This window comes from Phyllobates terribilis, unplaced genomic scaffold (assembly GCF_046119375.1).
Source record: "Phyllobates terribilis strain yellow unplaced genomic scaffold, ASM4611937v1 Scaffold_3__8_contigs__length_932513732, whole genome shotgun sequence".
NCBI lineage: Eukaryota > Metazoa > Chordata > Amphibia > Anura > Dendrobatidae > Phyllobates > Phyllobates terribilis.
Genome location: NW_027362763.1, coordinates 481,386,202 through 481,413,314, shown reverse-complemented (window position 1 = coordinate 481,413,314; position 27,113 = coordinate 481,386,202). Strand labels below are relative to the sequence as shown.

General features: G+C 42.5%; 1 protein-coding gene across 3 annotated transcripts in view; it reads right to left on the bottom strand.

Annotated features, from left to right (window-relative positions):
- Positions 1-27,113, bottom strand: part of LOC141259632 (amine sulfotransferase-like) — a 209,187-nt gene that overhangs the window by 117,239 nt on the left and 64,835 nt on the right. For all 3 annotated transcript variants that reach the window (XM_073675893.1, XM_073675890.1, XM_073675892.1), the window contains exon 3: positions 1,157-1,365. In XM_073675893.1, coding sequence (XP_073531994.1) covers positions 1,157-1,365 — 209 coding nt within the window. The remainder of the gene's footprint in view (positions 1-1,156; positions 1,366-27,113) is intronic.

The following is a 27,113-nucleotide window of genomic DNA, read 5'->3' as shown; positions in this document are numbered from 1 at the left end:
TCCTATATTTCACAAAAAAAACACCAAAAATATTGACCTGAACGCACCACTAACATCAAGTACATTGTGTCACGAAAAAAGATTCTCAGAATCATTGGGATCCATTGAAGCATTCCAGAGTTATTACCACATAAAGTGACATTGGTCAGAACTGTAATATTTTGCCTGGTCAGGAAGGTGAAGACAGGCTGGAGGGTGAAACAGACATATTCAATAATATGGTGTCTTTAAAAATACAATCAAAATATGAAATTATCTAACGTGCATTGTAAGTACCGAAAAGGAAAAAAAATCAAAGCACCAAAACTTTTTTCAGTTGATGCAACTCCACCAAAACTGCAATAAAAAGCAAAAAAATCAATCAAACAATAAAACCAATAAACATCAAAATATCTTATTTACTATAAAATGGTCCCAATATAAGATGTTAGCTTGCCACTTTTAAAACAAACTGACACACAGCTCCTTACATAGAAATATTAAAAAGTAATGGTTCTCAAATAATGGGGACACAAACAAAATTTAATTAATTTTTTTTTACAAATTTCTACATTTTTACAACTTTAAAAAAATGTAAAACTCAAAAACCAACTGCAAATTGCATTTTTTTCATCATCATCATTGGATGTTTTTTTCCTATTTCCAGTACATTGTATAGTAAAGTGAATGGTGTCATTCAAAACTACAAAAAAAAAATTTGGCTCTTGGAAAAAGGAGAAGAAAAAACGAGATTAAAGTAATTTCGCTGGATTAGCATGGCTGTTTCCTTCCAAAAACAGTGCTACACCTGCAAGTTGTAAATGTGGTGTTTTATCTCAGCTCTTTTTGAATTAATACAGACAACCAGATGTCAATTGACAACATTAAAAAAATTCTGTGAGCACGAATTTACATTTTGACAATGTTTTTCCTGCTCTGATGTTATACTGAACATTACAGTATAATTTATAACCCAGGAAGGTTTTCTAATACATACTACATGAGTAGTGTAAATCGGTACATGGCTTCCTTTCTTATAGGAAGGAACCTCCATATTAGCAAATGAGAAGAAAACAATACTAGGGTCTATTGTTCTGCACAGTGTCACAAAGACATTATATGCATTAATTAAAATTAGAAAAATAATTTCATTTTTAATAATACTTATGGCATTTACTTTTCCTTTCTTGAGCATCAGGTCTCTTGGCATTAGATAATACGGCAGATGAGAAGTGAAAAGACGAGGAGATGGACGATTACTGAAGTTCACATTGGCTATATTATATTCAAGCCATGGTGCTCTGGTCATGTTGTCAATATGTTCCGTTCCATTCCGATGCCCTTCATTAAGTATCAGAGATAGAATTTGCTGTGTCCATACTGTGCCTAGAACAATAGTTTATAATAATTATTTGTACATTTTCAAATTGAAGTAAATAAAAAATGAGATCGTGCAAAGTTCCTTTTAAAGGGGTTGTCTACTACTAGTACAACCCCTTCTTAAACTAAATGTTCAGCATCAATAAAATAAAAAACTATACTCACCTCCCATGCCTGCTACGTTGCAGCGGTGTCATCACTAGTGGTCCCGGAGCAGTGATGCGGTGGAATGACACGTGATATCAGGTGCCCAATCAGCGCTGACATCACTGTCTCCACCTTCGAACAAACTGAACATGAAGAGGAAGTCCGGGATCAGCTGCAGCCCTGGTTTCCTCTTCATGATCCATTTGTCCGAAGGCGGAGACAGTAATGCCAACGCTGATTGACCGGGCATCGCGTGTCATTCCACGGCATCAAAGCCCTGGGACTGCAAGGGTTGACACCGCTGGAACGGAGCCAGCACGGGAGGTGAATATAGGGTTTTTATGTTATTGGGGCCAAACATTTATTTTAAGAAGGGGTTGAACTAGTAGTGGACAACCCCCTTAAGGGGACAATCCCTTTAAGTAATTGGTAACACAAATTATAAGTTGTATGTTACTGTTTTTCTGGTCAATGCTAGATGTTTTATGGCTGAAATCAGATAAAAATGCAAAATTATTTTTTTTAAACAAATCTATGTAATGCTGATACAGTCTAAGGTTATATTCACATGACCAGTAATCATCCTTTAGAATGAATCCATAAGCAATCTGTTTGCAAAAAGGACGTGCAGATACTTTTGTCTGTTTTTAAAAAACTGATTTTAGCTGGATCCGTTTTCTTAACATTGAAGTCTATGACAAATGGATCCATTAATTAGCCATCCGTTTTGCTTTCATTTGAAAAGGATCCATTTTTTGCTTACTGGATCAGTTTCAAATGAAAGATAACGAATAGTTAAATAACAGATCCGTTGTCCATTAAAATCAATGATAAAAACAACGGATCTTACTGAAATCAGTTAAATCAGCACAATTTTTTTTTCCAACGGATTGCTGCTGGATCCATTTTAGCGGATGATTACTGGAGGTGAAGATAGCTTAAAACAGCAATTCTCAAAGTGCGAGGCAGATCTTATTAGGCAGTTCTTACAGTTCTTTACGCGAACTACATATCTCCTGGATGCCCTTTATGTATTACAGTCCTAGACCATACTGCTGCTGCTAGGGCTGCTGTTGCTGTCATTTATCTGCTTGCCTGACTGTCCATTGATTGTTTTCCACACTGGTCTGTTGCTGCTAGTGTAATACAGGTAACTGGATGCAATGCACAGAAAGCACGAAGCAGGCACAGTCAATGAACAGTTTAATCCTTTCAAATATAGTGAAATTTGCAGTAATTAAGGGACAGTTAACAGTATCAAACAGTGCAACCATGAAACAATACAATTAAAAAAGGGGGAAAAGTCTTTCTAGAATTATACTAATGTTCTTTATAAAAGGGTAGTACACCCGTTCCTGGGAGTTACCACATTAGTTCTTTAGGCGAAAATGGCCCTGGGGGGGGGGGTCCCCGGGTTTTCCTGATAGGCTGAAAGTCCTTCTAACAAAGTCTATGAAGGAGAATTGAGCTTACTGTGTCTCAAACGGCCTCCATCCCACCTGCTGTCCTAACCCAGGTCATCCCCTGTACCATACGTTACGACTGGAAGTGTCGGCCCTGCTGGGTCCTGACACTCGGAGGCCGTGATTGGGCCTCTGGAACTTGACCGGCGTGGGGCAAAGGTTCCGGTCTTGACTCGCGCAGGACTGGTCTCTGGGTCTTGACTGGTGTAGTCCGGTCTCTGGCTCTTTTCTGACGGTGACCAGCACCCTGCTGATGCACACTTTCCACTGTCACACTGGCTTCAGTGTAGTCCACGTTTGCACCACTCCTCTCCTTGGCATCAAATTCTCCTGCGATTTGGCGCACAGGGCTTTTATATTCAGGAATTCTGTCATGTAAGGCATCTGACCAGGTCCGGCACAAGAACTTACTACCCCTTCAATTCTTCTGTTGCAAATTGGTTCTGCCTGACTTCATCCAGCAGAAAGCAGTCTTTACTCACTAAATGGCAGTCTTTCCTTAATGATGTCACATCATGCAGGGACTTTTCAGAGGCATCATTGCTTTCTCTTACATTTCTCCCTTTTAGCTTACCCATCCTCGGGCAAATGGCAGGTTCGAAGTTTCTCAAAGGATCATCCAAGTTCAGTCAACAGTTGAGTGCACTCTCGGGTTTTCTGCTGTATCTGTGACCAAACAAAATAACCTTAGACTGGTTGGGGGGGATAAACCGTTATTGACACGCTCAGTCCTGCAGGGTTCTTTCTGTATGGGCACCTCTGAAGTACTTGAAGACCCAGTCGCCAAGGACTGTACGTCGATTCCTGATTCGTTCTCTGTCCCACTTGAGGGTGGCATTTGCAACTCCGGTGATCTCAAAGGCACTGTAATCCATCCTTCCTCATCTTCTGGGACTTCCCTTTGGGGGACCGCAACCAATCCCGTTGGAGTGCTAGTCTCAGCGTTCTCTTCTGCTTCAGAGGAGCAGGGTCGCAACTAGTGATGGGCGAACCCCTGACTGTTCGGGTCCGACTGATGCAGCTGAACAGATTATTAAAACTTATCCAAACACAGACCAAATTCACATGAATGGGGGGCCCGAACATCCAGTGTTCTGATCGGTGGTAAGATTAATACCACCTGTGAGAGCGCTGCGGCTTCCATGCTGTCAGATGACACTGCGAGCCCGCAGCAGTGACCGGAGGTAAAAATTTACCTCCAGTCACAGGCGTCAGCAGATGGGGACTCTACATCCATCAGCCTGCGCCTGCTGACGTCGATAACAGCGAGCACAGGCGAGACTGATGGGAGTATTCATCTGCCAGCACCTGTGCTATAAATAAATAAATGTAAAAAAAAAATCACATGGGTTCCCCTGTATTTTTGATAACCAGCCAGGCAAAACTGACAACTGCGGGCTGCAACCCTCAGCTGTCAGCTTTAGCAAGGCTGGTTATCAAGAATAGAGTGGTCCCACACCATTTTTTTAATTATTTAAAGAAATAATAAAAAAAGCAGTGTTTTGGTACCTCCCATTTTTGACAATCAGCCAAGCTAAAGCAGACAGCTGGGGGCTCGTATTCTCAGGCTGGTAAGGGGCCATGGATATTGGCCCCCCAGCCAAAAATAGCAGCCCGCAGCCACCCCAGAAACGGCACATCCATTAGATTTGCCAATTCTGGTGCTTTGCACAGCTCTTCCCATTGCCCTGTGGCTGTGGCAAGTTGGATAATATTTGTGGGGTTGATGTCACCTTTGTATTGTCCGGTGACATCAACCAAATGGGTTAGTAATGGAGAGGCATCTGTAAGATGCCTCTCCATTACTAATCCTGTAGTCAAATTGTTAAAGACAAACACCCAGAATTAATTATTTTATTTGAAATAAAACACAAAAACACTGTTACTTTTTTATTTAAAAATAACAATAACACTGTTATACTCACCTAACACCTAATCCCCGATGCCCTCATCTCCTGTGAGAAAACAAAAATAAAAAACAAAAATATCCCTCACCTGTCCGAAGTTCTGTCCCATGCCATAATCCAAGTCTGGGATAAATAGTTTTCAACCGGGTCAGTGCCAAGATGCAACTGTCCCCAGTTGGAAACCACTGAGGAATGAGCTGCTGCCGCTGCGGCAAGCTCAGCCTCAGTGACTAGCGGTGACGTCATAGAGTTCACTGCCGGTCATTGAAGCTGCTGATGACAGCATGGCAAGCACCCAATGTTCAGGCCCCCTTTCCCACGCTGTCATCTGACAGCGTGGGAACCGCAGCGCTGGCCGGTGGTATTAATCTTACCACCGATCAGAGCCGCCAGAGTTTCTCGTATTGACATGCAGATGATAGCGAGAGGAACACCCGGTGTTCGGGGCCCTGAACCTGAACAGTTACACGGACTTCCTGGTGAAGTCCTAGTTTGGGTCAATGCCCGAACAGTAGGTATTTGGTACGGACCCCGAACTTTACTGTTCGGGTTCAGCCATCTCTAGTTGCAACATAGTCTAGTGTAACACTTGAGGTAATGCTCCCTCGTCGCCTTCTGGTCTGACCTCGTAAACTGCAATATCCGGGTCGATCGTCCTGACTACCCTGTAAGATACTGTTTCCCAGCGGTGATCCAGCTTATTCTTAGGTCACTTGGCACCTGGTCTCCTGGCTGGAGCTGCTCGTCCAAAGTCAGGGGCCGACCTGGTTGCCCGACCAACCGCCTTACTATAAGAAGTCGGCGCCAGTGTTCTTGGATCCAAGTACTTGGACTACTGCTCTGGCAGGGGTCTTCCAAGTCAAGCTCCAGTTCAGTAATCTCTCGTCTGCTCCGCCCAAGTAACAGCATATAGGAGATGTAACCCATAGTCGCGTGGACTCAATTGTTGTTGACCCACACCAACTCAGAGATGATTTCAGGCCAATTCATCTCCTCCTTTTCCAACGTCCGCAACATTTGCAACAAGGTCCGATAAAAGCATTTGAAGGCCCCGTTCTCCTGTGGGTAATATGGTGTAGTTCGAGACTTATCGATCCCATATAGACGAAGGAGCTCATCCATTACTCATCCCTGGAAGAAAGCTCCTTGATCTGAATGAATCCTCTTCAGGAACCCATATATGCGAATAAAGTCCCGATAGATGGCCCTAGCTGCAGCTTCGGCTGTCTGATCCGTAGTTGGGGACACCACCGCGAACTTGGTGAAGTGATTGGTCATCACCAAGCAATATTCATAGCCATTGTGAGATGTCCCGATCATCAAGTAGTCGATCATCAACACTTCCAAGGGCACAGAGGTTTGGATGGCCTGAATAGAGGCCCTCTGTTTCAGGGGTTTGTTTAGCTTGCACTGGCGACATCTTCGGCAGACCCCCTTGACTATCTGTCACAGTTAGGGTCAATAGACCAGATGTTGTAACCATTGAAAGGTCTTTTCCACACCAAAGTGAGCACCTCTCACGTGAGCCTCTCTAGCCAACTGCATCACTAATACCTCAGGAGCCACCACTTGCTAGGTGACATCAAACTCCCGAGGGAGCTGGATTCTTCAACACAGCAAGCCATTCTTCATAAAGAGCCTTTTCCACTGGCCCAAGATCTGCAGGGTGCTCGCAGGTAAAAGTAGTCTTAGCCTCCTGGTCGGGTCTGCAGATGTATCCACTCATCTCTGGATCGAATCAGAACCTGAGTGGGCCTGGATTCTTCTCTAGACTCCTGAGCGGTTATTACATCTGTAGCAAACTGTTTGAAGTCTGGAATCTCGTCACCTTCAAGCTCTTCATCCACATCCCCCTCTTTGTACCTGTTTAAGTGAATCGGGATAGAGCATCTGCATGTGGGTTCTGAGGCTTTTACTTGTACTGATATTTGGACATTCTTGCAACCCACCTCTGTTCCACTGCACCCATCCTCACATTTTCCAGGTGAGCCAGGGGATTGTTATCCATCTGCATGTGTATCTCCGATCCCAACAAATATTCTGCAAATTTTTCGGTCATGGCCCACAACAGTGCCAGCAGCTCCAGCTTGAACGAACTATAGTTGTCTGGATACTTTTCAGTCTCTCTCAGCGACCAGCTGGCGTAAGCGATCACCCTTTCTCTTCCTTCCTGCACCTGGGCCAGTACCACCCTAGCCCGTACAGGCTCCCATCAGTGTACAGCATGAAGGGTTGAGCGAAATCAGCACAAGCCAAGATAGGAGCGTCCTTCAGCACCATCTTCAAGGCCTGAAAAGCTTCCTCTTGCCTTGGACCCCATTGAATTGGCTGCCACTTGGCTCCTTCTGCCGTTCCTCGTACCAACTTACTAAGTGGTGCCGTGATCTTGGCTAAATGTTTTATAAATCTGCGGTAATATCCTGCCAGTCCCAGAAACGCTCTCATGTCTCTCAGGGTGGTGGGAGTGGGCCACTTCTGCACTGCAACCACCTTTTCTGTGGTTGGGTATACTCCCAAGCTGTAAACAGTGTGTCCCAGGTATTCAATCTCCTGTTTAAACAAGTGACACTTCCGAGGATTGACTTTTAACCCATGTCTTTGAAGCCTCTCTAACACTTGTTCCAGCCGGATAAGATGATCTTCGAATGTGGAGGAGTAAATGATGATGTCATCCAGATATATCAGGGACGAAGTTTAGATCCCCCAAGTATCTCTCCATCAGACTTTGGGATATTCCCAGTGCATTTGTCAGCCCAAAAGGCATCCGGTTAAATTCCAATAGGCCCATAGAGAGGATGAAGGCCATCTTCGGGCGATCTTCATCAGCCACTGGGACTTGACAGTAGCTGCTGGCTAGATCAAGAGAGTAGAAGTACTTAGCCTTTTTCAGAGCAGACAGGGATTCCTCGATCCTGGGTAGGGCGTAGGAATGCAAGTGTTCAGCTGATGGTAACCCACACAGAACCTCATTGTACCATCTGTTTTCCAAACACACACAATAGGCGTCGCCCAGGGACTCTGGCTTTCGCAGATCACCCCACTGCACAGCATGCGTGACAGCAGTTCTTTCACCTCCTGGTACATATGAGGTGGGATCTGCCGATACCTCTCCCGGATGGGAGCAGAGATTCCTGTGGGGATCTCGTGCTGGATAGCCTGGGTACATTCAAAGTCATCCTCGTGTCATGCAAACGCCTCAGTATCGCTGCAGTAGTTATTCAATTTGCCCAACATATTATGAGGAGAAGTCTGTGAGGTTAGCCTCTGTTTGCTTCAAGAGATGATGACCGGTGACCGATGAATGGTTCACTTCTATCCTTTTGACCATCGAGTGACACCGCCAAGGCCACGGATCTCCTCCTACAGGCATTAATTCTACAGCATCGGCTCTGGTGAAGTTTTCTGGCATTATGCGGATTTGAGCTACTTCTTGTCGGGGCGTCAACTGCAAGCTTGATCCACTCAAGTTTATACAATGCACAGGTATGCATCTCTGTCATACAGAGCCAAGGTACGGGCAACCAATAGGCAGAGATCGCTTCTTCCCCTTCTATTGGTTCAAGTTAGACATCCACCCCTTCCAAAGATACATGAGCTAGTATCATCACAGTGAGTACAGTCTGCCTTCAGTGTCACCATGGCTTCCAGGGGGGTATCAGCACTTTGCTGAGGTGCTGGGAGGTGCTGGGAGGCTGCGGTTAACTTCTGGATTTGGCTGACTTACACAAGAAGCTGCAACACTTTCTTTCTGGCTGGATCACGAGTGGCACGGGTCCAGCTATTTCTGTCTGGGACATCAGCCAAGAACTGTCTTACTTCCTTTAACACATTCATGCCCAGAGTTACAATGGTTCCTCCTCCTCCGGAGCCCTCCACCAGCACTCTCCCTTTTCGGCCAAGGTCTTTTCCACACACCCGTACATTCATCCACACTACTCCAGTCACTGGAATGGGCAATTGGTTGGCCACCACTAATCAGATGTGGGGCTCTTTCCAACAGTGAGCAACCTCTAGAAAGTGAATCTGAAAGTATTCTTCAGGCATAGCGGTCACCTAAGATCCCGTGTCTGTTAAGCAGCGGATGCGCTGTCCATTAAATTCAGCCCAGGTAATGGGTCTCTCACAGATAATATCTTTGGAGTCTTTATCCCTTCCTTCAGGGGCTCGGAACCCCACGTTATGCTCCTCAACCGTGGGACGCCTTAGTTTAAAAATGCCCCCCTCTCCTTCTCTCCTGGTTTGGACAGTTTCTCAATATATGTCCCCTTCCACCGCAGGTCCAGCATTCTGGACCGCGTTCTACTGATGGGCTCAGAACACGGCGTGATGGGGAATGTGAGAAGCGGCTTTCCCACTCTGACCTTCCTTCACATCATGCCGAGGGGACAAGTGGGACGACCCTAGTGGGGGTCCTCTTGATAATACGCAGCTCACCTTGGATATCCCATATTTCCTGACAAAGCTCCCAAGCCCAATCGGGCTCCTTGTGTATTGGTCCAGGGGTGGTCACTTCATGGCTCTGTACCGCACCTGTCAGAACAGGGGCTTCTCGTTCTAGGACCTGACCTTCAACTCCAACTTCCAGAAAGCTCAGATCCATGTTCATACGTAGATGCTCCTTTAAGGCCCTCCTCAGGTAGGGGTCTCTCAGGCCACCAGTTGGTCCCGCAGCACTTTATCCAATGGCCCCAGCTCTCTGTACCCATCTTGGGTCTTCTTAGTGATATGGGCGATCACTTCTGCAACGCATTTACATACTGAAATACAGTCTCACTTTCTCCTTCGTCCCGCCGAAACTGCCGCATGTGAAGGTGCCCTAAGTCAGTAGTGTTACCATGCATGTCCTCTAAGATTTTTATCACTTTGTTCACAGTGTCACGGTCCCTTGTTGGGTGGCACATGAACAACTGCTGGGCCTCTCCATCAAGGGTCAAGAGAGCTAACTCGGCCTGACAGGTGAGGGTCAGGGGGTTCATGAGCTGCATGCTTTTCAGTCTCTCTACCCTATCCCACAGTAATACACTGCTTCCCATGAACCTGGGAAGGTTGCTGAGCATAGCCCCCAGGGGTATATTGTCCCTGGCGGGTTTGGTTACTGACTTGTCTGCCATTTCTGTGTTTGAATGTTGCATCCTGCCGACTACACCAAATGTAATGCAGGTACAATGCACAATGCACGAAGCAGGTACAGTCAATGAACAGTTTAATCCTTTCAAATACAGTGAAATTTCCAGTAATTTGGAGTTAGGCTATGTGCCCATTATGCAGTAATGCTGCAGATTTTTCCTGAGCATTTCTGCATCTCCCTGGCAGAAAAAATGCATGCAGATTTTACATGCGTTTTTTCTGCCAGGTAGAAGCGTAAGTGAAGCATTTTGAACATGCGATTTCGCATGCGGGTTGTCAAGCGTGCTTCCAAGCGATTTTAGCATCACTTGGAAAAGTGCTTGACAACTTGGTCACACTATACAAATCCATGCAACCGGCATGGATTTATATAGTGTGACCAAGTTACGATGCTGCAAATGCAGCATCAATAGTAAAAAAAACAAAAACATTATACTCACCTTCAGATGGAGCCCGGTCTCCTCAGCAATGTGAATGTGTCCAGTATCTTCGGCAGCTCCCGGTGCTCTAAAAAGGACATTCCAAGACGTTATTTAGTCATGTGATGGTCACGCGACCATCACCTGACCGCTGACCGTCACATGACTAAATGACGTCACGGAAGGTCCTTGCAGACCACCGCCAGAAGCCAAGGAAACAGTAGCGCCACTCAGAGGAGAACGGGGGGCGCCGGAAAGGTGAGTATACGTTTTTTTTTATTTTAATACTTTTTTAACTACAGGTACTATGGTACCCGGGTCTGGAGGAAAATATCCTCTTCTCCAGACCCGGGTACTATCCGCGCATTGAACCGCATAATATCCGCATGTGCACGTGTAGTCATGCAGATGTTATGCGGTCCAATGCAAGTCAATGGCGGGTAAAACGCTGCGATTCCGCAAAATTAATGGTAGTGCTGCAGATTCAATAATCCGCAGCGGAAATTTCCGCAGCATGTGCACGGATTATCATTGGGGAACATTGCAGACATTCTACCAAGCATTTTTTAAGCTTGGTAGAAACAGTGCGAACAGCAATAAACTATGAAATAATACAATTCAAATAGCGGAGAAAGTCTTTCTAGAACGATACTAATGTCCTTTATATAAGGGTGGTATACCCATTTCTGGAAGTTACCACGTTAGTACTTTCTGCAAAAATGGCCTTAGGGGGGTCACCGTTTTTTCCCGCTAGACCGCAAATCCTTCTAACAAAGTCTATGAGGGAGCGTTGAGCCTCCTCTGCCCCAACCGGCACTCACCCTACCTGTTGTCCTAACCCAGGCCGAACTCTGTACCATACATTATGGCTGAAAGTGACGACCCTGCTCACTCATGCCGTCTATCTGTAACCGCAGGTGTATTCCTCTGGTCAATATCTCCTGGCAGATATTCGGTGCTTGACCGACAGCAAGCGTCTCCTAGGCCTGGGGCAGAGAGGGGTGGGTCCCGACTCTCGGCGGCCTCTGAAACTTGACCGGTGCAGGTCGAAGGTTCCGGTCTTGACCGGCACAGCCTGGACTCTGGGTCTTGACCGGTGTAGTCGGGTCTCTGGGTCTCTTCTGATAGTGACCAGCACCACGCTGGCGCACACTTCCTGCTGCGACTTGTCACATTGGCTTCAGCGTAGTCTCTGGTCCATGTCTGCACCATTCCTCTCCTTGGCACCAAATCCCCCTGCGATTTGACATACAGGGCTTTTATATACAGGAACTCTGTCATGCAAGGCACCTGGCTAGGTCTAGCACAATAATTCACTTCCCCAGCAATTCTTCTGCTGCAAATTGGTTTCGTCTGACTTCTTTCCGCCAGCAGATGGCAGTCTTTACTCACTAAATGTCAGTCTTTCCTCACTGATGTCACATCATGCAGGGACTTCACACATCATGCATAACCTGGCCTTTCCTAATGATGATAGTGAACAAGATATAACCCTAACAGGCTAATTTAGGTCTGAAACTTTGGTCAAAGTTATCTGAGCATACAAATCTCCAAGGGTGCCAAAACATTTGCATCAGCCAATTTTCCTTTTTCTAATTTTTAAAATGTAAAAAATTACAATATTTTTGTTCCTTGCCTAAAATACAAAGGAAATGTGTCATCTTTAACTTTATGGCTTTTAGAGATCATTTCATCTTCAACTTGCTTCACTGTTCACAATAACAGTAATTTTGACCAGGGGTGCCCAAACTTTTTCAAGCAACTGTAGAAAGTTGAATAACATGATACCTTGATATCTTTGATCCGATGACTTATTCCAGCGTAATCCACATTTTAATTAATATGCAAACCAGCTGTTAAAATCTATAGGCCAGATAGGAACTTTCACCGAAAATTTATCTCCAGAGCTTATTTTAACCCCTTTACTAACAAAAGTGGTTTGCACATTAATGACCAGGCCAATTTTTACAATTTTGACCACGGTCACTATGAGGTAATGACTCTGGAACGCTTCAACGGATCCCACTGATTTTGAGATTTTTATTTTGCGACATATTGTACTTCATGATAGCGGTAAAATTTCTTCGATATAACTTGCCTTTTCAAAATTTTAATTTTCATGCACTTAAATCGGAGATGTGTCACACAAAATTGTTGATAAATAACATTTCGCATATGTCTACTTTACATCAGCACAATTTTGGAACCAAATTTTTTTTTTGTTAGGAAGTTATAAGGGTTAAAAGTTGACCAGCGATTTCTCATTTTTCCAACAAAATTTACAAAACCATTTTTTTAGGGACCACATCACATTTAAAGTGACTTTGAGGGGCCTTTATGACAGAAAATACCCAAAAGTGACACGATTCTAAAAACTGCACCCCTAAAAGGTGCACAAAACCACATTCAAGAAGTTTATTAACCCTTCAGGTGCTGCAAGGGAATTTTTGGAATTTGGAAGAAAAAAAATTAACAATTACAGTTGTGCTCAAAAGTTGACATACCCCAGCAGAATTTTTGCTTTTTTGGCCTTGTTTCCGAGAATATGAATGATAAGAAAAAAACTTTTTCTTCACTCATGGTTATTGGTTGGGTGAAGCCATTTATTGTCAAACTACTGTGTTTTCTCTTTATAAATCTAAATGACAACCAAAAACATCCAAATGACCCTGATCAAAAGTTCACATACCCCAGTTCTTAATACCGTATATTGCCCCCTTTAACATCAATGACAGCTTGAAGTCTTTTGTGGTAGTTGTGGATAAGGTTCTTTATTTTTTCAGATGGTAAAGCTGCCCATTCTTCTTGGCAAAAAGCCTCCAGTTCCTGTAAATTACTGGGCTGTCTAGCATGAACTGCGTGCTTGAGATCTCCCCAGAGTGGCTCAATGATATTATGATATTGAGGTCAGGAGACTGAGATGGCCACTCCAGAACCTTCACCTTGCTCTGCTACAGCCAATGGCAGGTCGACTTGGCCTTGTTTTTTGGATCGTTGTCATGTTGGAACGTCCAAGTACGTCCCATGCGCAGTTTCTGGGCTGATGAGTGCAAATTTGCCTCCAGTATTTGCTGATAATGTGCTGCATTCATCTTTTCTTCAACTTTCTTTCTAGTTTCCTGTGCCTTTGTAGCTCACACATCCCCAAAACATCAGCGATCCACCTCCGTGCTTTACAGTAGGAATGGTGTTCCTTTCATCATAGGCCTTGTTGACCTCTCTCCAAATGTAACGTTTATGGTTGTGGCCAAAAAGTTCAGTTTTGGTCTCATGACTCCAAATTACCTTGTTCCAGAAGTTTTGAGGCTTGTCTCTGTGCTGTTTGGTGTATTGTAGGCAAGATACTTTGGGCATTTGCTCAGTAATGGTTTTCTTCTTGCGACTCGACCATGCAACCCATTTTTCTTCAAGTGTCTCCTTATTTTGCATCTTGAAACAGCCACACCGCTAGTTTTCAGAGAGTCCTGAATTTCAGCTGATGTTATTTGTGGGTTTTTCTTTGAATCTCGAACAATTTTCCTGGCAGTTGTGGGTGAAATATTTGTTGGTCTACCTGACCGTGGTTTGGTTTTTACAGAGCCCCTGATTTTACATTTGTTAATCACAGTTTGAACGCTGCTGACTGGCATTATCAATTCCTTGGATATTTTTTTGTATCCCTTTCCTGTGTTATACAGTTCAACTACCTTTTCCCGTAGATCCATTGACAATTCTTTTGCTTTCCCCATGACTCACAATCCAGAAACATCACTGGCTGAATGAAAGATGCAAGAGTCTGTCTGGATCCAAGAAACTCACTCAGCTTTTATGCACACACACTGATTATAAGCAAACAGGTCATAGGTGAGGATGTTACCTTTAATAGCTATTCAAACCCATTTGTGTTAAATTCTGAGCATGTTGTCAGTCCAAAATCACCAGAGTATGTGAAATTTTGATCAGGGTCATTTGAAGGTTTTTGGTTGTCATTAAGATTTAAAAAGAGAAAACACAGTACTTTGACAATAAATGGCTTCACCCAACCAATAACCATGAGTGGAGAAAAAGTTTTATTGTTATCATTCATATTCTCTGAAACAAGGCCAAGTAAGGAAAAATTTTGCTGAGGTATGTAAGCTTTTGAGCACAACTGTAACTTTTTTCACAAAAATGTTACTTTAGACCCAAATTTTTTGATTTTCGCAACACTAATAGGAAAAAATGGACCCCAAAATGTGTTGTGCAATTACTCCTGAGCACGCCAATATTCCATATGTGGGGGAAAACCACTGTTTGGGCACACGACAGGGTTCAGAAGGGAAGGAGCGCCATTTGACTTTTTGAATGTAAAATTTGCTTGAATAATTAGCGGACGCCATGTTACGTTTGAGGAGCCCCAGATGTTCCTAAACAGTGGAAATCCCCCACAAGTAACACCATTTTGGAAACTAGACCCCTCAGGGAACTTATCCAGATGTGTAGTGAGCACCTTGAACCTACAGCTGCTTCACAGAAGTTTATAACATTCAGCCGTAAAAATAACATTTTCCCATTTTTCCCACAAAAATGTTTTTCAGCCCCCAATTTTGCACTTTCATAAGGGTAACAGGAGAAATTGCATCATGCAATTTGCTATGTAATTTCTCTTTAGTACGCCGATACCCCATATGTGGGGAAGAAACACGGCAGGGTTCAGAAGGGAAGGAGCACTGTGTGACTTTTTGAACGCAAAATTGTCTGGAATCGAAAGCTAAGGCCATGTCGCATTTGGAGAGCCCCTGATGCATCCAAACAGTGGAAACCCCCTATAAGTGACCCTATTTTGGAAACTAGACCCCTCAAGGATTTTATCAAGAGGTATAGTGAACATTTTAAACCCAGAGGTACGACACAGAATTTGATAACATTAGGTCATCATGTTGAATAAGTTGTCATAATTAGTCTTGAGCGCAAGTGCTCACTACTTGACTTTACCTGGGTTTTCAGGTATGCACCAAGTATCGTGGGTGCTCGAGTGACATGCTCGAGTCCCAGCCCCGCATGTTTCATGCCCATGCATGGTAGGCAATCCCTGTGTGTTTTTTTTGGCTGTATAACTCTAACCCTAGCACAACCCTAACCCTAGCACAACCCTAAACCTAACCCTAGCATAACCCTAAACCTACCCTAGCACAACCCTAACCCTAGCACAACCCTAACCCTAGCACAACCCCAGCACAGCCCTAGCACAGCCCTAACCCTAGCACAGCCCTAACCCTAGCACAACCCTAACAATACCGCAACCCTAGCACAGCCCTAGCACAACCCTAACCCTAGCACAATCATAAGCCTAGCACAACCCTAATCCTAGCACGATCATAAGCCTAGCACAACCCTAACCCTAGCACAACCCTAACTCTAGCACAATCCTAACCCTAGCATTTATTTTTTACACCGTTCCTTGTGCTGTATAAGTGATTAGACAACTTTATTCTTCGGGTCGGTGCAATTACAGCGATACCAGATTTATATTGGGTTTTTATGTTTGCCAGCTGTCACACACAAAAAAAACCTTTTGTGCATCGCCATATTTTGAGAGCTATAATTTTTCCATATTTTGGCCGACAGAGTCAAGTAAGGGCTTGGTTTTTGCGGGACAAGTTGACGTTTTTCTTGGTACAATTTTCGGGCACTTGACATTTTTTGATCGCTTTCTATTCCGATTTTTGGGAGGCAAAATAAACAGAAACCAACAATTCAGGAATATTTTTTTTATGCTGTTCTGCGTGTGGTAAAATTGATAAAGCAGCCTTATTCTTTGGGTCAATATGTTTACATTTATATCTTTTTTATGTTTTGGCGCTTTAACACCATAATTACTATTTTATAGAAAAAATAATTTTTTTTGCTTCGCTTTATTCTGAGAGCTATAATTTTTTTATTTTTCGGCTGATGGAGCTGTATAGTGGCTTGTTTTTTGTGGGACAAGATGACGTTTTCAGCGGTAACATTTTTATTTACAGTTATATGAAAAAGTTTGGGCACCCCTATTAATCTTAAGCTTAATGTTTTATAAAAATTGGTGTTTTTGCAACAGCTATTTCAGTTTGATATATGTAATAACTGTTGGACACAGTAATGTTTCTGCCTTGAAATGAGGTTTATTGTACTAACAGAAAATGTGCAATCTGCATTCAAACAAAATTTGACAGGTGCATAAGTATGGGCACCTCACCAGAAAAGTGACATTAATATTTAGTAGATCCTCCTTTTGCAAAAATAACAGCCTCTAGTCGCTTCCTGTAGCTTTTAATGAGTTCCTGGATCCTGGATGAAGGTATTTTTGACCATTCCTCTTTACAAAACAATTCCAGTTCAGTTAAGTTTGATGGTCGCCGAGCATGGACAGCCCTCTTCAAATGATCCCACAGATGTTCAATGATATTCAAGTCTGGGGACTGGGATGGCCATTCCAGAACATTGTAATTGTTCCTCTGCATGAATGCCTGAGTAGATTTGGAGCGGTGTTTTGGATCATTGTCTTGATGAAAGATCCATCCCCTGCGTAACTTCAACTTTATCACTGATTCTTGAACATTATTGTCAAGAATCTGCTGATACTGAGTGGAATCCATGCATCCCTCAACTTTAACAAGATTCCCAGTGCCGGAATTGGCCACACAGCCCCAAAGCATGATGGAACTCCACCAAATTTTACTGTGGGTAGCAAGTGTTTTTCTTGGAATGCTGTGTTTTTTTGCCGCCATGCATAACGCCTTTTTGTATGACGAAACAACTCAATCTTGGTTTCATCAGTCCACAGGACCTTCTTCCAAAAAGAAATTGGCTTCTCCAAATGTGCTTTTGCATACCTCAGCCGACTCTGTTTGTGGCGTGCTTGCAGAAACGGCTTCTTTCACATCACTCTCCCATACAGCTTCTCCTTGTGCAAAGTGCGTTGTATAGTTGACCGATGCACAGTGACACCATCTGCAGCAAGTTGATGCTGCAGCTCTCTGGAGGTGGTCTGAGGATTGTCCTTGACTGATCTCACCATTCTTCTTCTCTGCCTTTCTGATGTTTTTCTTGGCCTGCCACTTCTGGCCTTAACAAGAACTGTCCCTGTGTTCCATTTCCTTACTATGTTCCTCACAGTGGAAACTGACAGGTTAAATCTCTGAGATAGCTTTTTGTATCCTTCCCTTGAACAACTAAGTTGAATAATCTTTGTTTTCAGATCATTTGACAGTTGTTTTGAGGAGCCCATGATGCCACTCTTCAGAGGAGATTCATACAGGACAACAACTTGCAAGTGGCCTCTTTAAGTAGCTTTTCTCATGATTGCATACACCTGGCTATGAAGTTCAAAGCTCAATGAGGTTACAAAACTAAAAAAAGTGCTTTAGTAAGTCAGTAAAAAGTAGGTAGGAGTATTTAAAACAAGAAAATGACAAGGGTGCCCATACTTATGCACCTGTCAAATTTTGTTTGAATGCAGATTGCACATTTTTCTGTTAGTACAATAAACCTCATTTCAAGGCAGAAACATTACTGTGTCCAACAGTTATTACATATATCAAACTGAAATAGCTGTTGCAAAAACACCAATTTTTATAAAACATTAAGCTTAAGATTAATAGGGGTGCCCAAACTTTTTCATATACATTAGTCTTTTTGATACCAATTATTCCATTTTTTGTTTGGCGGTACGATGATAAAGCATCGTTTTTTGCTTCGTTTTTTATTTTTTATTTTTACCGTGTTCACTAAAGGGGTTAACTAACTAGTGGGACAGTTACAGTTAACTAGTCAGGTCGTTACGGATGCGGCAATACCAAATATTTGTACTTTTTTTCTTTTTTTTTTCATAATAATATTTATTTATGTTTACAGTATATTTTTGGGGATTATGTTTTCATTTTTTTAAAAAATATTTTTACAATTTTTTTTTCTTCACTTTGGCACTTTTTTGCACTTTTACACTTTGTCCCACTATGGATTTTCATTTTTTGCAGACTGATCACTTGCACAGCATAGGGATGCAGCAGCATCCCCTATGCTGTGCAGTCTGTCAGCCCTGCATACACAAGTTAGATAGATCGTGCACTGAGCACGATCTACCTAAGTTACTGATGTCTGGTGACACAGATGTTATCATGATGACCTCGGGTGCCCATGTCAACAATCCAGACCCAGCACACACAGCGCAGGACCCTGGATACAAGGTAAGAGGGGCGCTCATACCAATGCTTGCTCTGGAAATGCTGCGATCAACTTCGATCGCAGCATTTCGGGGGTTAATGTGCCCGGAGCAGTGCAAGGACCACTCCTGGCACATAGTACCGGATGTCAGCTGTTAGAATCAGCTGAGACCCGGTGGCGATCGGGCCAGCACAGCCAGGGCATACTAATACGTATCTGGCCCAATAGGCCCAGGGCGCAGATACATATTATTCAGACTGACGTCAGAAAGGGGTTAAATAAAAGGGGATGTTACCAGTGTGAGACATGTAATGACTGATAGCAACTTTAGAACAAGGCAATGATAACAGAACATCTTGCAGGATTATAGCTGCTCAATAGTCCGGGGTCTTTTTTGCAGATATTTCATAATTTCATAATGTGCCAAATGATTTTATAATGTGCCAAATGTTTTCTATTGGTGAAAGGTTTGGCCTGCAGGCAGCCAGTTCATCACCTGTACTCTTCTTCTGTGAAACCATTCTGTTAATGTAAGGGTGTGGACAGCCTTATTGCTGCCCCTGAAGACAGCGTTAAAAGTATACGAATAGTGTAATGCGTTTCTTGCAAAGTAATGCAACTAATGTGTGATATGGTACTGTACAATGTGAGTAATGTGTAGTGCATAAGGAAAATATAGAATTAGATTTAAGACAAGGTTTAGTATGTGACTTAGAGGGTAAGCTAGGTAAGAAGATAGATGGTGGTTGTGGATACAGTAAATCAATATACAGTTAATATTCTGGGAATAGCCCCACATCTGGGAGGAGGGAATGGTGAGTAGTAAAAGGAACTACTTCCTAAGTTAGTGTTCGGTGGGTTAGAGTGTAGCAGCGGGCAGGGTGGTAGTCAGTGGCGAGTGGCACGTCTGTTTCAGTGACTTTCTCTTCACCCGAGAGTCCCTGTGTGTGCGTGTGCTGTGGTGCTTCTGTGGAGGAGACATCCATACTCACTTCTGACCCGCCATCCTGGGTGCCGACTCTTTTAGTCTTCAGAAGGAGGAAACCAGACCAACTTAAAAATGTAAAAACCTCTTTACTAACAGCAACAGTCACATACAGGGAGTAAGAAGTAATACAGTCTTTTTGTGTTTTCTTCACATACAGCGGCACTTTACCAGTGATGAAAGACATAGACACAGATTTGGATATGAAGATTAACATGGAATGCGCCAGCCCTAGGGGTAACTCAATTTTCTGCCCCACTGCCTGACCTGCTTGGATCCACCTTTCCTTTAAGGTTGTCCTGTTACGGCACGTAAAGTGAAGTTCCCAAATTGACCTCTCCATGTACATCTGTCCTTGTTGTCTCAGCTGTCTAGACTGCTCGGATCACCTTCCAGATAAGGCTGTCCACAATCTCCCAGTAGGTGACACACACACACCCTTCTGTTGTACTTGTTTCTGTGTCCTCCTGCCACGTCCTTTACCATTCACTGTCACTGACTAACTAAAACATGGCCACACCAAAACTCCCAGTGCTCCCTCCCTCACTAAGGGTGGCCCCCAAATTAGTTAACCCTGTGTCCCACTGACTTAAGGCTAATGCAGTATCAACCAGTACCTCTGCTGCCATCTAATTGCCGAACCTAAAAATAACACATTTTCAGATGACTAAAACATACACAGAATTACTAAAACAGTACAGTTCAATAGGGGAGTGCAGTAGACATTCTCCACACACCCCTCATAAGACAGAGAAACGAGAAGTTCATAGGCAGTGGGCTGGAGGAACGAGAAGTACCTATTGTTCTGGTGGTATTGGATCATATGAAACTCCCTGTGGACATTCCTGCAATGTCCGGAGCCTAGGGAACAAGTCAAGTCATACCTTATAACCACTCAAGGGAAAAACACCAGGCGTTATACCTAGAGCAAGCCCTAAGGGTGTAGTGCATGATAGTACGCACCAAAGAGAGAAAAAGTGAATCTTTGAGTTATAGACAGCCCCTATAGAGATACACCAGGTATGGGATAGTGCAGAAGTATTGCCAGAAGCATTTCTTTAATAGTTAGTATCAACAGTAGCTTGTAAGTTATTCCTCTATCATTCTCTCTTTTTTTAATTCTATTTTTATTAAGAGAAAGTCAAATGCAGTGTCATTCACTATAAGACTCTTGGTTTAGACTATAGAGCAAACAAACAAAGCAAATGGTGGAAGACTTGGAGTACAGTGTAAGTCAAAGGTATTGGGAGAGCAACATGTTCTGTGCTTGGAATAAAAATAAAACAAGAACTGTAATAAAGCCCGTAGCTTGCTTATTAAAATAACATCACTGCCCTCTAACCAAATTGTAATATGAATGTAAAACGACTGTATGTGGTAAAGTATAGTCATACCATTAAACATTCAAAAAATTAGTTTTCTGGGACTTAAATCATTAATGAGATTGGTGGCAAAAAAAAACCTCCCTCCATTCATCAGGAACCTTGGAGAGTATGGGCGGAGCTCAGGATGCATTGTCAGGGAGACCGGGCGCACGCATCATAATGGGGCGTGGAAGGCTCTTCGCCGCTCAAGAGTGGCATAAGCAGAATGTGAATGTAGTGTGAAAAGCACAATTGAAGAGTGAAGTGTATGTAATAAATAGTATTATAAGTAGCTATTTCCTCTTTCCTTTTCTTTCTCTTCTTCTTTTTCTGTTTTAGAATTTTGAGTGATGTTTAATTTACCAACACATTTGATTATTATTCCTTATTTCTAGCCCAATATATTCCTCCTCTTTATGGTTTTACTTGCATGTGATAACCAGCCCCTGCTATCAGTCATACACTTCGTTACATACATGCATCACACATTTATCATACTGTGCAATCAAGGGCTGAACCTACAGTGGGTATGGAAAGTATTCAGACCCCTTTAAATTTTTCACTCTTTGTTTCGTTGCAGCCATTTGGTAAATTCTAAAAAGTTAATTATTTTTTCTCATTAAAGTACACTCTGCACCCCATCTTGATTGAAAAAAAACAGAAATGTAGAAATTTTTGCAAATTTATTAAAAAACAAAAACTGAAATATCACATGGTATTCAGACCCTTTGCTCAGACACTCACATTTAAGTCACATGCTGTCCATTTCCTTGTGATCCTCCTTGAGATGGTTCTACTCCTTCATTGGAGTCCAGCTGTGTTTAATTAAACTGATAGGACTTGACTTGGAAAGGCACACACCTGTCTATATAAGACCTCACAGCTCACAGTGCATGTCAGACGAAATGAGAATCATGAGCTCAAAGGAACTGCCCAAGGAGCTCAGAGACAGAATTGTGGCAAGGCACAGATCTGGCCAAGGTTAAAAAGAATTTCTGCATTACTCAAGGTTCCTAAGAGCACAGTGACCTCCCCTGTGAAAAATTTAAAGGGGTCTGAATACTTTCCGTACCCACTGTATATTGACAAAACATATCTCCATAATATATCCTCACTTACTTCCTCTAGAGTGGCTACATAAGACTCATGCAGTGTCTCCCCCAGCGCATTTACTGATAGGATCTTGTTACCATACCACAGTGCAGATTACCTACATTCACACAACTAGCACAGCCCGGTAAGTTATTGTCCTTTTTCTCATCCCATACCTTTGCTCCAGATGCCTCATTACTTTTTGTGTCTCATTCTCTCCTCATAGAACTTTACTTCTACTGACACATCTATGAATGGTATGCATTTACCACTAATTTCAGCTATACAGGTTGGTTCACACGATTCAAACATATTTATCCTTCAGGTTTTACGGTCTCGCTCTCCTTTGTCTTATAGCCTCCCTTGTTTTTTTTTCACCTGACAAATTTACTATTCACCATTCAACTATATTCCATTTCCTAGTTAAGAATTTGATTGTCATCTATTTAATTCTGAGTTCTTCTGATTTTTTAGCTGCTCTTGCTTTTTCTGATTTTAATATTTTTTTCTGATCTTTTCTGTTGTTTTATTTCAGATTTGTTTCTGATTTTTTCCTGTTTTTTTCTTATCTCTTCATTCATTCATTCATTCATTCAATCTATCATTCACGATATTGATAATATCAATTTTTTCTTCACAGCGTACAGCTCTGTATTGTCATCACTTCGCTCCATTTTACAATGATGCATATAAGTTATTTATTTTGTTTTTTGTTACATATGTATTCTTTAAATTTCATTTATATTTTACTAGTTTTTGGATTTATATTTCATACAGCAAATTTCTGATGAAGGTCTATTAGTGAGCAAAACCTCAAGTAGCAGTTTGTTAAGGACTGTTTTTGATTCTCAATAAATCCACAACTCTTGCATAGCATCCAATTGAGTGCAGAGTCTTACTACTATTTTATGCTATGGATTGGAATGCTACTCGGGCACCTCATCACTCGCTACCTGAGTGCCGTATATAATGTACTTACTGAAGATTCCTTTACACGAGCACCCTTAAGACAGCATGTCAAGACAAGTGTTTTCCTATAGCACAACGGACACAGAGAACATCGTAGCTTTTGTTTCCCTTTCCAGTGAATTTCTACAAATACCGACTGATGAATTCAAGACAAGAGCTCATGAACAAGTTTTCCAACGTCTGCTCAACTTAGGACTCCATTGTGCCACTATTGCTAAATGTATATATATAGAATGAATCTCTAGGGAACTTAGGGTTTTACTAAGCCCAACCTTTTTTCAGGACAATTAAGATTACTGTCAGACATTTCAGCAGATACTGAATAGTATTCTTTCGATCTAATGACTTTGATCATTTACAGAAATCCATTCTGATCACTAAGTCAACTTGATACCATTGAGACCAAAATATCATTCGCCCTCACCCCTAAGCCAGTATCTCCTTGAGATAGAAATAAAAAACGGTTCAAATTTCTCCATGACACAGATTATCTCCAGAACCATGTTTATAAATGGCAAGACTATTCAGGACGCTACAGACAACGCAAAGCCTCCCCAGATGTTTCTTACTCGAATTTGGACATTGACATATCTGGTTACAACAGGGACTTCAGTCCTTTTTTAGGTCCGCAATGAAGAGGATGACCAAGAGGAGGACGAGACTTGAGGGCGATGCTGGAGAGAGCAGGGGTCCTATTGTCACAACCTGGACACAGGTACCCAACCCTCCCTAGTAGTTAATATATCTTCTACGATTCTCAGTAAAAAACAGGTCTCTCTTTTACAAAAGGATCTTAGTTTCTGCCCCTCCTACAAATTTGACACCTTCCAACTAGACATGTGTCATGGGTGTGCCAGGTGTTATAGACAGTCACTCTGGATCTGGCTGTAGAAGGTCACTGCGCTTGGCAATGCAGACGCCTTCTTAATCCTTCTTCCTTTAAGACCCAGTGGCGACCTCCCTCCTGCTGTTAATTGACCAACCCTTGCGTGGAAGTTAAAAACTCTCAGTTTGCTGTAGGGAATCGCCAGTGATACTTCTCTGTACCTTTGTGCCCTTGGAGGACAGTTGGCATTACTCCTCTGGTGTCTGCTCAAGCTAAGTGTATCCCCTTTGTTTGTCTACCATGATCTCCACTACCATAAATTACAGAGACATATGCCTCAGAGTTTAAAGAACTTTCATGCCTCCCAAGGACAGTCCCCTGTAGAGACATTTATAGCCCTTTTAGAAAAGGATAAAGCAGGGTTCAGACAAGAAAGAGGTACGCTTCATTCCCCATGCAATCTTAGGGTTTGGAATCTAGAGCCATTAAAGCCCCCATAGAAGACAAAGATCTTACTATTAAACCGGAGGATAAACGGGGCGTCAAAGTTGTTATGGATCGTAGAGACTATCTTGATGAGATCATTACACAACTCCAGGATAGACATGGATATAAAATCTTACCACATGATCCCTCCAGTCAGATTACTTATAAGATTAAACAGACAGTTAGTGATTTCCTTATTAAAGATAATCCCATCACTACGATACAATATGTCCTTCCAAAAATCCACAAGAGATTACAAAAACCACCAGGTAGAACTATAGTATACCGGTATAGCACTGGTGTAAACCAGTGGCCGAAGGAGCACAAGCAGGAACAGCAAGCGGCAGCAGAAGTTCTTGGAGACAGCAAAGGAGTTGTAGAAAACAATCTGTAGATAGGTGAGAACAGTCTGGGTAAGACAGTCCAAGAGCTGGAGACTGGAACTAGACTAAACAGCTACACACAATACTCAAGCAATGAGTGAGAGAGCCATGTGGATTTAAGTAGGCCCAAATAGGAAGCAATATGGATTCCACAAGTTCAGAATCTGCCATCTAAGTAAAAGGCAATTGCAAAACACAACAGCAGCCTCCAGTGGTAAGGAGTGGGATTGCAGCACAATTATTAAGGTGAACAATAGCAGCCACTAGTGGTCAAACTGTAGAAGGACAACAGGAATCCTGACACTTCCACAGAGTCCGTACTTTTCCCACTCGCAATACTTCTCGAACGTGGTCAAAAACTCACGTTCCTTTTTACTGGACACAAGCAACTTCTAACATCATATACACACTACAGGTCCACTCTGATTCCTGCCTACTTGTTACATGGGATGTAAACAGTCTGTACACCACGATGACACACTAACGGGCTTCAAGCAGCAGGGGGATCTCCTTAAACAGACCAATTTCACGGAGGATGCCAAAACATGTGAATGGACGTGCTCATGCTAGTTCTAGAAGAGAACTTTTTTCTGTTCCAGGACACATACTATCTGCAAATACAAGGTACAGAAACGGGGTCAAATGTAGCTCCCCTATATGCCAACAGATATATCTCATCTTTTGAAGAACAGTTTATTTACATTAATCATCTTTTTAACAACCATGTCAACCAATGGAAACGCTATATACATGACATTCTGCATTTGGGATGGTCCACCTGATACCCTTATTTCTTTTCATATTTTCCTCAATAACATATGGCCCAAGCTACAATTTACCCTTCATTATGACCAACACAAAATCATTTTTTGGAGACCATGATCCTTAGAAATACAGATGGATCACTCACAGCCGACCTGTTCACAAAAAGACAGACATTGTAATAGCCTCCTATACTTCTCCAGCTGTCACCCCAGGGCCACTTTTAAATCCATCCCCTTGTCACAATTCCACCAGGTAGAGAGGATAGTGACTGACACACGAACAATATCAACTAGATTTGATGATATGCGGAATAAATTCGTAGAATGTGGCTATTGTTATGTTCAACAACTTAGAACTAAGGAATAGGAGGGAAAAGCTGTCCCTGCACTGAGACTCTGCTTTACCCTATGCTGAGGTGGGTGCCCTATTCCTTATGAATAGCCCCACCGAAACTCCTGCACTGACCTCAAACGAAGACCTGTAGGAAAGGGAAAGGGGTCCTTAAAAGATCTAAGGACTGGGAGCAAAAGCAGGAGACCTCCTAACAGAAAAGTTAGTTGCAGAAACGAAAATTAAAGGAAACAAAACTGGTGGAACAAGAAGTCCCAGGATAACAATAGTCCAAAGCAAGAAGAACTAAACCAGGCTACTTAGCCAGAGCACGAGCGAAACAACACTGAAGTCCAGCAGGGAATGGGGGCCAGGTGCTGGGTAATAAAGAGTGAGAGATCACGTGACCAAGAAACCCAGCACCAGAGGAAAAGACTAGAAGCCAGCAAACCACAACAAGATGGCCGATAGTAAAACAACATAGATTCTAACAGCTACCCGACACAACTACTAAGGGAAGCCAGAACATCACCACCAAGGCATCATAATATCAACAAAACTACAATTAGGTTACCTTTTGTACACACGTAACATCCAAGTGTATGCCGTATTCATAAATCTATATATAAACATTGGTCGGTAAAAGTTATCGTACTGTGGAGGAATTGCAAAAGCCTTTTCTTTCTTGCTTAAGAAGGCAAATCTACGTAACAAGTTAGTAAAAGTGGATGAGGACCCTGGCCACAAGGTACCTCGTCAAACATCTTTGCATACACAATAGAAAGGCACTGTTCTATGCTTACATTGTGTACAGTGCAACATCTTAAAGGACGACAGGATTTTCCATCCTCACACAGGTCTGATTTTCTATATAAGAGGCTTTTTTACTTGTGGTTCCACTTATGACACATACAGTGGCATGTAAAAGTTTGCGCATCCCTGGTCAAAATTACTGTTATTGTGAACAGTTAAGCAAGTTGAAGATTAAGTGATTTCTAAAAGGCCTAAAGTTAAAGATGACACATTTCCTTGGTATTTTAAGCATAAAAATATATATATATATTTTCATCTTTTCCATTTTGAAAATTACGAAAAGGAAAATTGGCCAATTCAAAAGTTTTGGCACCCTTGGATACTTGTGTGCTCAGATAACTTTGACCAAGGTTTCAGACTTTAATTAGCCTGTTAGGATTATGACTTGTTCACTATCATCGTTAGGAAAGGCCAGGTGATGCAAATTTCCTAGCTTTATAAAAACCCATCCTCCTCTTATGTGCCAAAAAACAGCAGCTGTGGGTTCTTCTAACCAGCTGCCTGCACTCTGACTATAA